The sequence below is a fragment of the Phytophthora infestans genome, genomic scaffold (genome assembly GCF_000142945.1).
Source record: "Phytophthora infestans T30-4 supercont1.12 genomic scaffold, whole genome shotgun sequence".
In the NCBI taxonomy this organism is placed as follows: domain Eukaryota; phylum Oomycota; class Peronosporomycetes; order Peronosporales; family Peronosporaceae; genus Phytophthora; species Phytophthora infestans.
This window is the reverse complement of record NW_003303747.1, coordinates 2,601,966-2,618,649: the sequence shown is the minus strand read 5'-3', so window position 1 is coordinate 2,618,649 and position 16,684 is coordinate 2,601,966. Positions and strand designations below refer to the sequence as shown.

Below are 16,684 nucleotides of genomic sequence, written 5' to 3'. Positions count from 1 at the left end.
GTTGAGCACGCTGAGCTTGAGCTTGGTTAACCCGCACGCAGTTGCCTTGGAATGCAACTTGTCCACTATAATGTGTCTACGATGCAACTCGACTTTTGTTGTGTGCCAGTAGCTGGTGCCTCGATGCTTGAACTTCACTTGCACCTTGATGTCGCTTCATCCGCAGTTGCTGATGACACTTGAGCTCGACCATGAATCGCCCTCGACCATGCTTACCAGGACAGTTGCTCGGCGTGCTTCGAGTTGCAGGTACCAGATGCCGTACCTTGAACAGCTTCAAGTTGTCAGCGTGGGTGACTCGAGCCTCGATAGGCCTTGGTCAACCCAATGATGTCCAACGACGGTCGGTGTGACGGTCTGACAGGACAGTGTAGACACATGAATATGAATATCGTCTGGAATCTCGACAGCAATCAAGTAGTCGGACCCGGTGCCAGATGCCCGCCGGGACAAGCTGGGCTCGAGCTTCTTGTAGGCCTTGAACTTGTTGGAGCTGCGCACGACCTTCACGTGAGTGACTGGATGCATGCCACTCAATTGATAACAACTCACTGGATAGCCCATCCGCTGTTGAAGTGACAACAATCACGTTAGAAACGGTGTACAAAACAAGAGCGAGTGTGCAAATTGAGTGGCACTACAGTAGATAATAGGCACTCACTCACCCGATGGACAAAAACAGGAATGACTACCGAGGTGCCGCTGACGAATTGCTGCCAATGAACACTTGCCCGCTGGCAGCAATTCGATGCGCTTGTGGTCTCCGACGCAGATTCGCGAATGAAGCTGAAAAGCAAACAGCGGACGCGGCCAGCCAGTGGTTGGTGGCTGAGCTACTTGCGCAAGTAAACAGTCAGCCGGCATCCCATCCGCGGTTCGTGCGCTCGACACTGTCCATCGAGAGCTCGTGCTTGCCAAATTACTCACTGTGGCGGGATCACTCCGTCGCCTTATAATTATGAGGGTGTGTTTTTTCATACGTTATTGCAGTAAACAGGGAGCTATGAGGTAGAATGATCGTGATATTGAGGGGAACGCAAATAAGAATTATCAGCATACACAGATTAGGTCCAGATGCAAAATACCCATCCGGGTTTGTATCTCCAAAAATTCTTTGCATCAGTGTACCAATTCGCTGGTACCAGCTTGCTCACCGCCAAATGTGGGTATCCTCTCCAAGTTGAAGCTTTCAATACTGGCCCCTATCAAACTTGCTGTAACGTTATGGTAAAGGAAGATTGAACAAGCATCTACACAGCAATCACTTCCAAGCAAGGCCATGTGCAATTTGATTCCTACGCAAAACCGCTCTCATTATAATAGATACACTCTATGTTGTTTATAATCCAATCGACTGGTAATACTCGTCGCACCATGCGTACAACAGCAGCATCTCCAGTGTGCATTTATCTACTGCAGCTGCCGTATTGCTTGCCCCACAAGACGATGCCCATTGTGTCCTGTACGCCGAGTTCTCTTGTCTCCACGCACATGCTCTGATCCGTTGACTCTTTCGACGATCTTGAGGGAAATCCTCATCTAGCTGAGCCAGTTCCAGACTCCAGAGATCGTCCAGCAGCGTCGTGTCATCTTGGCCGCCGAACAGGAATACACGCGGCACCTTACTACCTGGCAGTGAGGAAACAAAGGCGCTAGCAGCCCAGTACCGAGGCACAGGACGCTGTTCGTCAAGAGCGCTCTCATCCTCTCCAGATGCAGTAGCGACAGCTCTCCATCCGTCGATCAGATCTTCGAGACGCTTCAAACGAACGTCCAGTTGCGACTCGAGGCGAGAAGCTGCCATCGCCGTCCTGGACCCGAGAGACGCTCGTCGAGGAGACTTGAGTCCACGCCCGACAGCCATCAACTCAAACGGAGTCAGCAACGTTGCCCGTCCTGCATGAACTCTCCTCTCAGCGATACTGGGGCTCTCTCTGTCGGTCAGAGACGCAAGTTGCGTCCATCGAGCAGTTGGCGCGACACCGAGCGCCACACTGCGGGTATAATCCAGTCGATACAAGTCGCTCAGCTCCGAGCCAGTACCTCCCGCTGTGCCTCCGAAGATGAACATACTGCTCCCGACTACGACAACCGAGTGCTGGAACCGCGCGGTCGGGGCCGTTCCCGTTGCTATGGACGACAGATTCGTCCACGTGAAGGCAGGAACGCAAGGCGCAACGTCGAAAGTGACGTCCCACGAGTCCAGGGTCCCGACAAAGCCGTCCGCTGCAGTGTCAGTCAACTCAAGCGTCCAGTTCCCGGCAACAGGCAGCTGATGGAAGACCGAGAGCGCTTCGAGACTAGACGTCGACACGAACTGCAGTTTCTCCGTTCTTGGGACGCATTCACTCTTATCTGCAGCTTCGTCGGGACTACGTAGCAACACAGGGAACGCTCTGGCATTCGGCGCAGTGCCAGTCGCTCTCTTGTCTCCTTGTAGGCTCCTCAGTCCTTGACTATCGCTCCACGTCGTCTCTCGAGCTTGTGAATCAACAGGAAAGTGAGCACTCTGCTGTCGACCTGGAAACGTTGCAGGTCCGGGGCCAAACACCTGCAAGCCAAGTGTGTGCGGACACGCGTGTGTTATCTGCACACTCACAGACACGTTGACAACGCAGAGTTGCTCTCCACCAGCACTACCACTCTTCCTCCCAAGCGCAAAGACTTGTCCTCCATCCGGAATAGACAAAGCCGATGGCTGACGAGAATCCAGCGACACTGACGTCTGTTTCGCTGTACTGGAGGAGACTGACAGCTCCCACAGATCATTCAGGGCTCGAGGTCCCCACGTCGAGGCGTCATTTGCGTCCGACACGTCGTTCTGCCGTCCTCCGAACAGAATCAAGCGGTCATTCACCACTGCCATCGAGTGTTTCTCTCTTGGAGAAGGTACCAACGCTGGCGGAGGCACAGACCACCACGTCTCCGTGCGCAGATCATATCGCCAGAAATCGTTGGACACTGATCGTGGACTCGGCTGTAATAAACACGGCACTTTGTGTGATCGGCTGCACTCGTAGCTCTTCGCCATTCCTCCAAAGATGTACAGAAAATTGTCCAGCAATGTGAGGGAATGTCCTCGTCTAGCAGACGGAAATCGCTGCAAGGGAGGAGTGTTGGTGACGCGCATTCCTGCTCTCGTGTTCTCCTCGTCTACAGTTCGAGTGACGCAACGTTTCCACGTATTCCTCGGCTTCGTAGGCATACGCCGCGTAACGACATCACTGAAAGTGCCACGTCCATCGAGCAGCAAAGCTTTCACTCGAAAGCGGTACGCAGCCGTCGGCGTAAGACCGTGGAGGGTGAGAGTACCGCTCTTCTCCGTGACATCGGTGGCCGGAAGAGTGACCAAACGTACAAGACGAAAGTCCTCATTGACGGAGCGATTGGCCATCTCGATCACGAATCCTTCCACGAGCTGGGAGAAGCCAAAACGAGGAGCTTTCCAGCTCACTTTGACGCTCGAGGATGTCAGTGGAGTCACTTGGAGCTTGTCTACGGTCTCGTCACTCACTCGTGCTCGCAGACTAGCGTCACTAATCCCAGATTTGGACGAATTAAACAGGTCTCTAAAGGAGACGAAGCTGCTGCCTCCACCGCCTCCAGCTCCGTCAACACCTGCGCCTCCTCCTCCGCCACCGAAGAACCCTCCACCTCCGCCTCCACCCGCTTGTTTGCCACTCTGTCCACTTCCGCCACTTCCATTTCGACCATTCGAAGGCCAATGCGATGCTGTCAACGGAGACACGGCGACGTCCACCAGAGATGTCTGCGGGTTCAACAGACACGTGCCTTCAAGAGAATAGCGATAGGAACCTGCAGCCCCCGCCACACCTGCCGTTGTTGGCGTGGCGCCTGTGCCTCCAGTTGCTAGAACGGAGTAGTCTGCACTACTCGCAGCAAAGCCCCAGTCGAGGTGTCCATGTCTCGCTGAGAGTCCCTCGAAGTCTCTCGTGTCTCCCGGTACATTCGAGGAATGATATTCGTCTCTAGCTGCTTGTCCAGTCACACGTGAGTCGAGTGGGATCGTTGTCGCATCCGGTGCAAGACCAGACTCTGCTTCATCCAAGCCACCGCCGCCTCCTCCATGGGCACAACAGTAATCCGTCGAGCCCGCACCGCCACCTCCAGCAGCTACGACGGCTGTTCGTCCATTCACGCGCACTTCAGACGCGCCACCGCCCCCGCCGCCTGGGAAATCGCCTGTGCCGCCGTTTCCACCGCCGTTGAACCCACCCCGACCGTCTTGAAGGCCTCCACCGCCAACTAAAATGTCCACAGCATCACCGGCACTGACACGGAAAACTCCACGTGCAAAGGCGCCTCCTCCGCCGTTACTCAAGTCGCTTGAAGCTCCGTTTGACGACCTCGCACCAGCTCTCCCAGCGCCCCAGGCGTAGACATCAAGAGCAACAATTCGATGCGCAAGATGAGGAGCAGACTGGTCAATTGGAACTCGATAGGTCTGGACACTTCCCGTGTAGAAGAAGGAATGTTCCGCCAGTCTTTCGCCCGACCACGTGACTGGAAAGACAAGAACAGCTCCGTGCTCGCCAGGTTTGGCTTCATCGCCACTGGTAGAGCCGCCACTGCCGCCGTTCCCAGTCAACTGGACGTAGTACCAGTCCTGTGTGTTAGCGCATTGCTGACGAGCTGCAGCGATCACCACTTGGCGTGTTCCAAGGGTTAAATCCTTGACGTTGTCGCTGTTCGAGTCGTCTTCAACCGTGTAATCTGTCAGGAACTCTGCGGACTGGGAGAAGCTACCAGCTTGCCGTTCAGCCACCGCTCTGACGCGCGTGACGTACGTGGTGTATCCTTTCAGCGACGTCATTGAGATGTTGGCGAGTCGACTGCTGCAGTCCACCAGCTCAGCTGGCAATCGCGTCCACGTCGAGCCGAGAGTTGTGCGGTATTCCACATCGTAGGTTAGCTCTTCCAGTGCATGACCGCCCAGCACCTCAGGTGTGTTCCAGACCACAGTAAGCGGGTCTCGAGCTACCCGTAAGTTCGCCACAGCACCCGGAGCTGTTTGCAATGTTGTGAATTTGGCTGAAGGCAAACTGAAAGGTCCTTGGCCGTTGGCATTCGTCGCAGCAACTCGAAACTCGCAGGTGGAACCTGGCGGACGATCCAAGGACGCAACAACAGTTACAAAGGTGTCACTGTTGCCACTAAACCCCGGCGGTATACGCTCACTGATCGTAGTCCAGCCGATCTCACTGTCGCATTGTTGCTGAGCCTGGAAGCTGGTGACGGGGGAAGAATTCCCTAGCAAAGATGCCATTTTCCTGCGTGAGTTCTCGACGCATACGCCACGAGATCGTGACATGAGAAGTCGTTGCCGCTAGTAGCTCGGGGGGTTGAAGGAGCTCGCGGTACTGGTGTCGCTGGGATCTCCAGTGGTTCACTACGTGCACTCCATGAACTCCAGCCAATAGCGTACGAATACTGCGCTCGAACACGGAAGCTGAAGGCTCGACCAGTCTGCAGTCCCGTGACTTGGTAGCTGCATTCATCCGAGCAAATACGTCGATGTCGACCAGGAGAACTCGGAGCCATGCGCAGATACTGAACAGCTACTTGGTCTCCGTCTCCAGTCCACTGAGCTGACACCGTCTCTGTATACAGCGACAGCAACGGCAGCGGATCTTCGCCGTCGTACGCCACGAGATCAAAGAGAATGATCCACTCGAACGCTCCATCAGCGTCCAGCGCATTCCTCTCCACCTGCACCTGTGTGACCTGCTCCAGAGACTCGATCGCTGTCTTCATGGCGTCTGCACTGGCGTCAAAAGCGATCGGAGGCGTCACCACACCAGCAGTAGCTCGTCCGCCCAGGATACTCGGACTGGAGCCTTCATACGACAAACCAAGTCGGAAATACCCATCGTTGATGGACTCGCCATCGTCTGCACGAGTGAAAATACGCTGCTTGGGCACGTGTTCCGTGGCTTGAGCACCCAAGTCGACGCGAAATCCGGTCAGTGAATCCCCCAGCGACTGCCAGACGCCTGACCCAGACACTGCGTACTGAACTTCGTAGGCTTCGACACTAGCAGTACCGCCAGAGGCCTCGAGCGCATTGTCCAAGGCTGACCAGGAGACTAACGCATCGGCAGAGCCTGGATTCCCAGGTGCCACACGTTGCAGCTCTGCGTAGACTTGTCGATTCACCTGGACTAGTGCCGCTGGGACATCAACGAACAGTGCCGACACCAACCAGACGCGTATCCAACGCATTTAACAGCTCGACTATTGCGACTCTTGCAAAGATCCTTTTGCGATAACGGTTAACGTTTTTAGCTGTCACAGTTAGTTGCAACTTTAACGCTGCTCTAATGCGGCGATCGCAAGTTTCTCAAAGTCCTCGAGGCAGTTATAAACGTGAGCAGACAGACGAACGTACAGTCGACCATCAATGGATTTGACAGGCACTTCGATGTTGTGAATATAGTGGAGACTGTCCTGGACGCGTTTGGCATCTGTTGCAGAGGCTTTCGGGTTGTTCCCGTCCACTTCGACACCGCCACAAAGTCTTGTCGAAGTCGGAAGCTGTACGAGACGCATGGCGTGACGTTTGTGCATCGGAACTTGGCGTTCTCTTGCAAGGTGGGCAGGCATCTCCCATCGAGAGTACAGTAGCTCAGCAGCTTCTTGTGCTAGGGAATGCATGTACTCGCGTGTGGCAGTAACACCTTGACGACGCCAGAAGGCGAGACACTGTGGCAATGCAAGCCATGCACTGTAGTCCTGCAGCCCTGTCCACATAAAGGCACTTTGCATGCCGTCGAAGAATCCGTGCGAGACTACACGAGGATCGATAGCAGGGCCATTGTCTCTTGCAACGTGTAGGAAGGCAGCGCCGCGTGGTGAGCAGAACCACTTGTGACAGTTGCCAACGTAGTAGTCGGCACCAATGTCGTCGAGATTCAGAGACACGTTCAGCAATCCATGCGCACCGTCCACCAATACGGGGATGCCGTTGCCTCGGGTGTGGCAGCGCTGCACAATCTCCTTCACAGGCATCGTTACAGCCGTGTTGGACGTGATGTGGTCGACCACCACGAGTGTTACTTGGCGTCCAGTGGCTTGTACAGCATCCAGCGCCTTCTGCAATCTTTCTATTACCTTTTGGTCGTCATAAGACTCCTCTAAAGCCAGCGGTTCTTCATGTACATATACTCCACTCCCACCTTCAATCGCTTGCAGCATCTTCCTTACAGCGCCGTACCTTGTGCTGAAGAGCACCACTGTCTTCTCCTTTTCTCCTCTTAACAGCGATGCAAGCACGGAATGCAGTCCGGCAGATGCGTTGGGTAGTAGGACTAAGGTTTCCGGCTTAGAGACGCCAACGAAGCCAGCGAAAGCTTTGATGGCTCGCACGACCAGTGGGAACAGCTCTCGATCATTGAAATTCAGCGGCTGCGCGTCCGCCTGCGCCCTCCAACGGGCTGCAGCCTCAATTGCCACCTTTGTGGGAGCCCCAAATGCACCGTGGTTGAGGTATGTCCACTTTTGGAGGTTCAATGCAAACAGCGAGCGGTTTGAAGCGTCGGCCACCGAATTGGTCTGGAGCTGCAGGCGCTGCGACGCTACATTGGATTCCCATACCACTGGAGGGTCTGATTCCGCATCGTCTTGGCCGAATAAGGAGGAGGTGGACGGCGTGTGAAACGAGCCGGGCGCCTCGTACCCGCTGGAAGATGCGGAGAAGCTGAACATACTGGACGTCGATATTAACCGGCGAATATGGTGCTTCTGGGCAGACGTGCGGCTGCTAATGGGGCTAAACGAGGGGGGAGGTAGAAGGCGAGAAGAGAGGATATGCAGGGAGCCGCAGGCAGGGGCACGCATGGCTGGAGGAAAATCGTAGTTGTGCACGTTGTCAATCTTTCTGGTCGATGATTGGCTGTTTATAAACCACATCAGGAATCTCTATGATTAAGATAACTGTACGAGTATACTGAGTGAATTCTGTATACTGAACGGCCCTGTTCAGTATACTGAACGAACCGGAATGTACGCACAAATTAGATGACGACTACAGTTTTGATAACGATTGGGGTAGATTGTGAAGAAGAAGAAGAAGAAACAAGCACTGAACAAATTTTTAGTCTAAACTCTTTAACAGCCCAAATCAAATACTGTATTATCCATGGTTACCAAGGGTTAGGCGACTCTGAACTCACATATCAGTATATTCAGACTGAATGGGTTACCAAGGGTTAGGCGACTCTGTACTCACATATCAGTCTATTAAAATCTAATATTCGACAAATTGGTCCCTCTCGCTATGCGCACCTGCTTCATCGTGTAAGATTTAAATATTTATACGACAATTTAGGGGTTTGTGTGTAAGAAACCTTTAAGAATGAATGAACCCGCAGGAGATGAATCCTACTCTACCGTAATCAGTTTTTTGTGCTGCAAGTAACGTTTGAAGATATGTATCGGTACTGTATTAATACCCTGATCCTCCCAGATTTAGTAAGAATGAAGGAAACGCATGCGAAAGTAGGATTAGCACACGGATCTGTAGCGCTCAAATTGAGGCTGCAGATTGAGCCTCAATGGGCAGCTGGCGATGAACCAGCAGGATCAAATTGCGTGTTGTTCTCTATTCATAGACAGAGTGGCGACCATGAAAAATAAACAAAAGATAGTAGATCCCATGGTCATGAGCACAAAGTGACTTGAGGTTTCGTCGAAGACCAAGAGGTTTCGATATGTCTGATACATACAGTAGCTGTCCTTGTATTAAACAGTGGTACCAACCTTCGTGCAGTTGTAATAACCAAGGCGATTACTGTACAGTGTAAAATCCCTCTGTTGTGTCTTCGAGCGTGCGGCTGCTCACTTTGCTCACGGTAAAAGGAGCCCAGGCTTTGCCACAAATGTTGTTCGAGTACATTGCATTTGAAAAATTGGTTAATGACATCTCGCTAGGCTTCGTAAAAGAGCTGTTCGGTAAGCTCTCAAGCGAATTTAGACAAGCCCTCTTCCACGGAGCGATTCCGGGCTTGTGGCGTACTGTAGCGGTACAGTACCAACCGATCATGGGCAGACCTTGACCATGTTGATGACGAGACGGAGAATAGCCCGTCGTTGTTTTGCAAATCTGCCTGATAGCGTCAGATTTGCGATGATGTGAGCAGGTCCAGGGGTGGGCCTATAAATACAGCACTGTGCCATAATTTTGGCTGAGGAAAAACTCTCCACGTGGTGATACCGGTAACTCTGTGCGAATAGAAAATGACATTCTTAAACTGTGCGAATAGAAAATGACATTCTTAATGTGAATAGAAAATGACATTCTTAAACTGTGCGAATAGAAAATGACATTCTTAAACTAAGAGTGCGGTCCACAGTTTGCGATCCCTATTTGCCGCGTAAACGTTCTGCCAAACCCTAGGTTTTACCACAAAGCAAAATTTTAAGTTTTTTTTCTCTGCTGGTCAACCAACTGTTGATTATTTCATTACTGGATCTTTTTTTGATTGCGATCATTGTCCAATCATGAGCGTTGAAAGAACCGTCTTTGACCAGGTTTAGGCATTTGACAAACATACAGACCGCGTCATCAACCACAACATTTCGAGGTGTCTACATTCCGTGTCATTCCTAAAAACGAACGCTCGAGCAAAAGAGAAGTCAAAGAAAGCTTCGACTCCATGACACCGATATCACTGCCGTCGCTGCGCCTAGATCCACTGGGCTCCCTGAGTATGCATGCAGCCCGTCTGCCACAGCTTCCGTCAACCAAGACGCTCTCGCCCGAGCGCTTTGACACGCTGCCCACACTCTCAAAGCGGTTGTGCCAGCGCCCCGTAGCCATCCCCCAGAGTCGCCATAGCAGCGCCGCCGTCGCCCCGCAGCAGGCTAAACTTGCGTGGCGCTCGACACTGACGCCTGATCAGGCTGCAGCACTCGCCATCGCGCGTCGAGAAACAGGATACGGATCCTCCGCTGTCCAGAACGCCAGTAACAAGCTCAATGGTACGTCATATGCAGCACCCACCGGCGCATCCGCAGCTGTTTCAGAGGACTGGAAGAAGGCACGCAGGAAAGAGCAGTGCCGTATCAATCAGGCCAACTACAGGAAACGAAAACGCCAGTACGAGCAGAAGGTTTCGGGCGAGATGAGAGCGCTGGAGAAAGATATCGAGCAGCTAGAGACCCACCGCGCAGCAATCTCCAGCAGTGGGCGACCGAACCCTATTCAGGCCGTTGGCGACCTCTACTACGCAGTCGGTGTGGCGGGCGAGCAACAGAAACTTGACCTGCACAACTTCCGTTTGGCAGACGGCAGCTCCCCGGCGTTGCAATGTCTGTTGGACCTCCAGAGAGAGGAGTTCGACTCAGTTGAGTCCCTCAAGCTACACTGGCTCTGGTACCGTGAGCAATTCCGGATCTTCCAGCTCTCTATCGCCTCGTGCGAACGGTTAGAAGCAGGCGAGCACGTGATCATAAAGATCACGGGGCAGCTTCAACTGGACGTCTACTACGAAGCACAGCAGCAGCGGGGACAGGGGAGCCAAGGGTACGGCGCAATTACGTGCCCTTTTATTCAGCAGTTTGAGCTAGAGACAGGCGAGCAGGTTATCACCCGCATCACGTCCGAAGTGGACCTCGTGGCCGGAGTCACAGCCGCCCAGGACCAGAGCGCCCCGAGCTGCACCCTCAGCGTCTTGCGCTGCCTTTCCGAGGGTTTCTCCATGTCGAACCGCTACCACACCTTGTAAAGTCACTGGATAACTCAAGTCAAACCAATTTTTTTTAGCATAACATGTAGACGAGTTGGAAGTTGTACTTACAGTGTATGATGCACGTGTACTGTACTACATTCGAGTGGCTCGTATAGAAAAGAATGCACCAAAGTAGGATACATGTATACTCAACAGTACACGTATGCTTTGAATCTACGGCATGCTTATTAAGACTGTACAGTAGCGACTCGATGAGCGAAGGAACCGTGAGTCCCGACTCGGAAGTCCCAATCTATTCGTGAGCAAAAACTGTTGGGCCCACACTGGAGGTTTAAAAGAAATTGGTTAGTCAAATCGTAGGATCTGAGAAAACCAGCCAGAACTTCTGGCACACGACGCAGCGAGCTGCGAACGGGATTACGAGCAGCACATCCCGACGCCTCCATCTTACCGCAAACATGTTCAGTGGATGGAACATATGTCACAATGACAATGTGCACCCTTTATTAAAGAAAATGTAAAGAAAATGTACTTCGATGTAGTAATACAGTCGTGCACCTCGTATTCGGCGGGGTGGACCATATAGAGTCTACGAGCTGCTAATATTTATAGAGGAGCAGATGGAATTCAAATGTACTACTTTGTATTACCTTAATTAAGTACAAATCTCAAATCTCAAATCCATCTTCGACACAATACCAGTGTGATTCCAACAGTTTCGTATGGTCATTGTCGATACGTCTTGCCAACCTTCTGAGCACCACTTCATCGCTGTATAAATATTGACGGGGGTATACGTCTCGCCTTTGTAAAACAGAGACAGTGTCCATGATGGCTCTGTGGCTGCCTTCCTGCACAATGTTTGCTTATTGGCGAGATTCAACGTAGAATAGGCGGACGGGCGACGTGCCATGGCCTTTTGCGACAAAATTAAAATGAGCTGTTGTATGGTGAAGTGATTGAGCTGATACATCGTGGCGGAAGTGCGGCGTTTCATCCCTCCTTGAGGTTATTTGGTCCAAAGGAGATGGGCAACTCATTTGCGCAATGCATGTGGCCCAATCATTAGATTGTGCAGGTTATTAAGCCATACCGGGGCCGAAAACGAGGTGCACGACTGTACATGTATGAACATTGATCGCCCGTAAAAAAAAGATTGTGGTCCACAGAGGACCCACTGAGTATCCTGAATACTAAAGTTCCCTTGGGCGGGGTTTACAGTGGCGTTTGGTGCTAGTTACTGCGCCTACCGGTATTCGGGCGGATGAGCTCTGAATGGGTTACCAGGGGTTAGGCGACTCTGTACTCACATATCAGTCTATTAAAACCTAATATTCGACAAATTGGTCCCTCTCGCTATGCGCACCTGCTTCATCGTTTAAGATTTGAGTATTTATGGTACGACAATTTAAGGGTTTGTGTGTAAGAAACCTTTTAAAAATGAATGGACCCGCAGGAGATGAATCCTACTCTACCGTAATCAGTTTTTTGTGCTGCAAGTAACGTTTGAAGATACATGTAACTTAGTCCAACTTTTGCTGCACTGGTGGAAAGACAGTCTGATTAAAGACACATGTGACGTTTAAACACTTGATACAGTTTTTACACCGGTAAAAAGTAAAAACTGTATTAACGCGTAATTATCCTTCATTTTGCTAACTTGATTTAATTGAAGTAGCAAAAATGCTCGTAACGGGTCTTCTATTCGGCATCTTACAGTATAAAGAGCTATATGGGTACACTGTACCGTGTCTCTTAAACACCAGTTGTACTTTAGACAGTCTTTTGAGATGTTTATACGCGTATTTATGATCAGACGTATAAACACCCACTGCCATCACTGCTGGTGGCTCCATGACGTCTTTACAGCTACAGATGTGACTCTAAACCTCTGCCGTGAGGCACATCCTGCGACGCGCGTGTGCGCCAAAGTTTCGAAATTTTAAGGTGTGGTGTGAAAAGAAAGGATTCGTGGAATCCTTTTTTTTCACTCCACACTGCTAGTGTAAACGAGCCTACTGTGTGAGAGAGCACAAGCAAAACACAGAAACGTTTCCTAAAACCAGTACAGCACAAATCCCGAAATACGTACCTTTTCTTAAAACCAGTACCAGTACCAAAACACAAATAAAGTGAACCACTTTATTTTTGGTTTGTGCCGGCGTACCATTGTAGTGGACGTACGCTGAGAGCACTGTTGGTACCAGCTAGAACCTGTTCCACTGGAACTTCAAGTCAACGGGCCTGTGCATTGAGTGAGTTGACTAAAATTGCACTGCACCAGTCAACCATGACGGTAATACGTCGTCACCCTTCAGTGTGCTGACGGAATGTGGTGGGAAGGTCATCCCGTACAAGATTGGTGTCGCTCCATACAACGCCTGCACTCGCAACTACTTCGCTGAGACCATGGATATGTCCGTCCAGTTCTTCGACTCGAACGATCGTTGACGAACAACGTCAAGAGTGACAGCTACGGCGACAATTTCGAAAACCTGAAGATAGACTCAATTGGCCATGCCGCTGCCAATGTGGACTCAAACTTTCAAAACGAGGCCTTCACCAATCCCACTTTGCTGAACGTGACGTTAGCAATTTACCGATTCATGTAGAAATAGAGCTGAATATAGTAGTTTCGTGGTGAAGTGCTTTCTCAGAAATTAAAGACTAGATCTGACAAGGAGTCATTATCCCAGATTAGTGATAGCACCCGGTGGTTGGGGGGGGGATCTGGATGGCCCGGCATGGATCCGCGCTGCTCGAAGTGAATTGGGCCAACGTAAAGGGGTATTCTATATGGGTCGACGATGGATCTGACATGGATAACGTACGGGAAGGCAGGATCCACCAAGTGGAGACTCGGATCCATCTCACCCGATTATACCTAGAGGATATGGGATATACCATGTGCGGGTGGATCGAGTGAGGATCCTATGAAGTAAAGACGATAGAGGTCATCTGGATGTGGATCTGGTGTCAATGACAAACGAGAAGACAAGATCCACCGCTATAAGTCTCAGATCCCACTTTGCCAAGTCCAGATCCAAGAAATTGAGGATCCCACACCGAGTGACCTGGATCCAGGATATGGGGATGGTGGATGCAATGGATCTCGAACTTTCGTGAAGTGATGGAGACCGCAGACAGTCGTATGACGATGTTAGAAAATTGGAGAGCTTCTTTCCACGATGAGTGTACACTTGCAGTGAGGTGGATCAAAGTGACCTGGATCCAGAATAGTATGGCGACCTCATTATTATTACGCCATGGATCTGGTGGATCTGATGCTAATACAGCTGGGGTGATGGATCAAGGAGAAAAAGGACAGGCAGCCGAGCCTGGTAGATGATTTAGCAGGTAAGAGACATAGAAGGTAGAAATCCAGGCAGGTACAGGCTAAACTATGAATCAGAACTCAATTTGCACAGTGTTACACAAGTGCCTTCCTGCTCTCAAGAATCAGAACCACATTGGCCGTACGATATCTGTGAAGGCTGGGATTTGCGCATCTAGTGTTGGTAGTGATAACTGGATAATAAATTGGCTAGATCCTACCACCTAGTGAGCTTTCCTTTACACATGCAGATCCGAAAGGCTAACTGGATTTACTACTTGGCCGGCTATACCCTAGTGTCTCCCAGCTGTCAAGGTCCCGCTACAGGACGCGGAAAGTACGACGCAAAGGAAAACAAAGGCAAGGGAACACACCCGCAAGGCAACCCTACGGCCAGATCTCAGATCTAGGCCCTGGATCCACCAAGCTCGAATATTGCAATAGGATCCAGAAACAACTACGGACGCAGAGTGAAGACCTTACCACTACTGCTCCACCCCATCCTCACGTCTCGCCAAGACACTCAAGCTTCACCACTTGAACTCTTCAGAAGTTACCGAGAGAGCAAGATGCCGCCCTACCGACGGGTACGCAAGGTGAGGAAAGTGCAGCAGATCACGGATCATCGCCCCCCCCCTCCGTTAGTCGGTGTCTGGGCGCTGTTGGTAAGTTGGATTCAGCAATCTCGCAGATTTTGCTAATCCCGCTACACCACAGTTTTGTTTCATTTTCAGCGATTTATCGTCAAATAATCTAACAGAATATAATTTTGTGGAGAGGTAGGACGTCTACGCATTCGGCATGGTTTTTTTGGAAATCGATGGGATATATTTTTTGTGTGTTGTTTGTAGATTAAGTTTGATGTTTATTACTCCGGAGTATTAATTAATTAATTATGAAATCTATTGACATGCGACTTGAATTTCCTGTGGGGTTGAGACGTAGAAGGTTCTTCTGCAGGTAATGCCGCCGCAGTGCCCACTTGACAGCTGGATATTATATCACGAAAATTCGGGAGGGATACCGGATGCGGTATCAATTGTCAGTTAGCTAAATCCGAATCATTACTGTGCTTTCTGCACGTCCGTTTGTTAAGGTCAGTTGCACTACATGTTTTACACTTGTAGGTTTTCCCTATACCTTCCTCACCACGACTCGCAATACGTCGGGTAACACGACGCCCGACTTGCTTATAAAAATGTGATGGAAGTACAGTGGTGCTAGCAATGTTGGTGTGGCGAACAGGTAATTCGAGCTCGGCATATCTTTACAGCTCCAATCCGTTTGCCCCTATCACAAAAGAATGCTCGCTCTTTAAGCTCAATTCCAGCATAATGACATTGCTTTAAAAACCAAACACAGTTATCTTCTCCTTCCACGTTTACAAGAGCAGTAGGCAGTGTCACGGTTTTAACCATTTCCATCTCGTCCAATGAGAGATAGTACAACACCACTATATCTTGGATGTTTATTGTGGGCTCCATCAAATCCAAGTATTGGCAAAAGTGCAAATTGTCCAGAAATATTGACTCCAAAAGCTACAAAACCACGTTAGAATCGCTGGTGTTGATCGACAGCTAAATGACATACAGTACCCGGATTTGTGTCACGGCGTTCAGCAAGAAGAAAGGGTAGTCGGCCAAATAAAGAATTCCATTCTGCTTCACCTTGACATGTGACTTCATCTTTGGCTCGATAAAGCTTAAAAATGCAATTTTGAATGTTTGCGAGGTCTCTAGTTTGCACAACTGAAATGCTCTTTTCGTTTAATTCGTCGATTAGCTTGAACGGCTGCTCGAAATGTCGGCAAAAGCTGTATTTGGCGTTGGGTTGTCTTGGCAATCGACGTACAAAAGTCATGGTGAACGTTATTCGGTGTAGAGACAAACATGTGCTTGGTGCCGTCTGCGAGATTTCGACACGTGACTCGAACGTTCCATCCACAGATTCGGCTGTCCCACGCTTACTGTTTGCCACGACCACTACTGTATGGCACACAACACGTTTTGCTTGCGTTGAAGCAGTAATCTTGCATAACATACGTTGTCAGCCGACCTGTTTGGAACCGTTGTCCCAAGGTTAGTTCCGATGTGAAGGCTTGTCATATCGAGCAGTGCACGTGAATCTTGAGTCATAGTAGGTGCCAAGGAAGTTTGTAAAAGGTCGTAATATATAGGAATAATGATTTGGCGAGAAAAGGCCGGTACGGCTATAATGAGGAGGGGATTTTGTGCAATCCAAGCTAAAGTGGGAATCACGTCCTCGAAACCGAGCCATTACCAGTTAAGCATACATCTTTCAGTAGCCGTTTAGTTTAACAATAGTTCGTCTACTAGCCTTATAAAACGATTTTAATTTTTTTATATCAGAATGCAGTTTATTTCAAAATCCTTAATCCAAAAATCGTCTTACTCCGCATTCACTTTCCTTTAAATCGTCGACATCCTCACAGCCAGTCATTTGATTACCTAGTGAAGCTTGGTTGCCTGCCCCCCCTTAAGTCTGACTTTGAAGTCTGCAAGTTGACGAGTTGATCAAGTGTTCTGCCACATCATGAAGCATGCCAGGACTGTAACGGGGTACGTAGCCCCAATTGTACCACTAGTAACATGTACATGGTACCAGGGTCGTCCGAGGCCAG

General features: G+C 50.3%; 4 protein-coding genes across 4 annotated transcripts; 1 reads left to right on the top strand and 3 right to left on the bottom strand.

The window, feature by feature from the left end:
* Positions 1 to 1,339: 1,339 nt before the first annotated feature.
* On the bottom strand, positions 1,340 to 5,287 carry PITG_08162 (fibronectin type III domain-containing protein; the record flags this gene model as incomplete). The annotated part of the gene is made up of 2 exons (XM_002904278.1): positions 1,340 to 3,483; positions 3,667 to 5,287. 2 exons carry the CDS (start codon positions 5,285 to 5,287, stop codon positions 1,340 to 1,342), a joined length of 3,765 nt encoding a protein of 1,254 aa, XP_002904324.1.
* Positions 5,288 to 5,347: 60 nt separating this feature from the next.
* PITG_08161 (uncharacterized protein) lies at positions 5,348 to 6,243 on the bottom strand (the record flags this gene model as incomplete). Its single annotated transcript, XM_002904277.1, has 2 exons — positions 5,348 to 5,381; positions 5,447 to 6,243. 2 exons carry the CDS (start codon positions 6,241 to 6,243, stop codon positions 5,348 to 5,350), a joined length of 831 nt encoding a protein of 276 aa, XP_002904323.1.
* Positions 6,244 to 6,327: 84 nt separating this feature from the next.
* On the bottom strand, positions 6,328 to 7,725 carry PITG_08160 (uncharacterized protein; the record flags this gene model as incomplete). The annotated part of the gene is made up of 1 exon (XM_002904276.1): positions 6,328 to 7,725. The coding sequence occupies one exon, from the start codon at positions 7,723 to 7,725 to the stop codon at positions 6,328 to 6,330; it is 1,398 nt and encodes a 465-aa protein (XP_002904322.1).
* A 949-nt stretch (positions 7,726 to 8,674) lies between these two features.
* Positions 8,675 to 10,925, top strand: PITG_08159 (uncharacterized protein; the record flags this gene model as incomplete). Its single annotated transcript, XM_002904275.1, has 3 exons — positions 8,675 to 8,691; positions 8,950 to 8,970; positions 9,575 to 10,925. The coding sequence occupies 3 exons, from the start codon at positions 8,675 to 8,677 to the stop codon at positions 10,743 to 10,745; spliced, it is 1,209 nt and encodes a 402-aa protein (XP_002904321.1).
* Between the last annotated feature and the right edge of the window lie 5,759 nt (positions 10,926 to 16,684).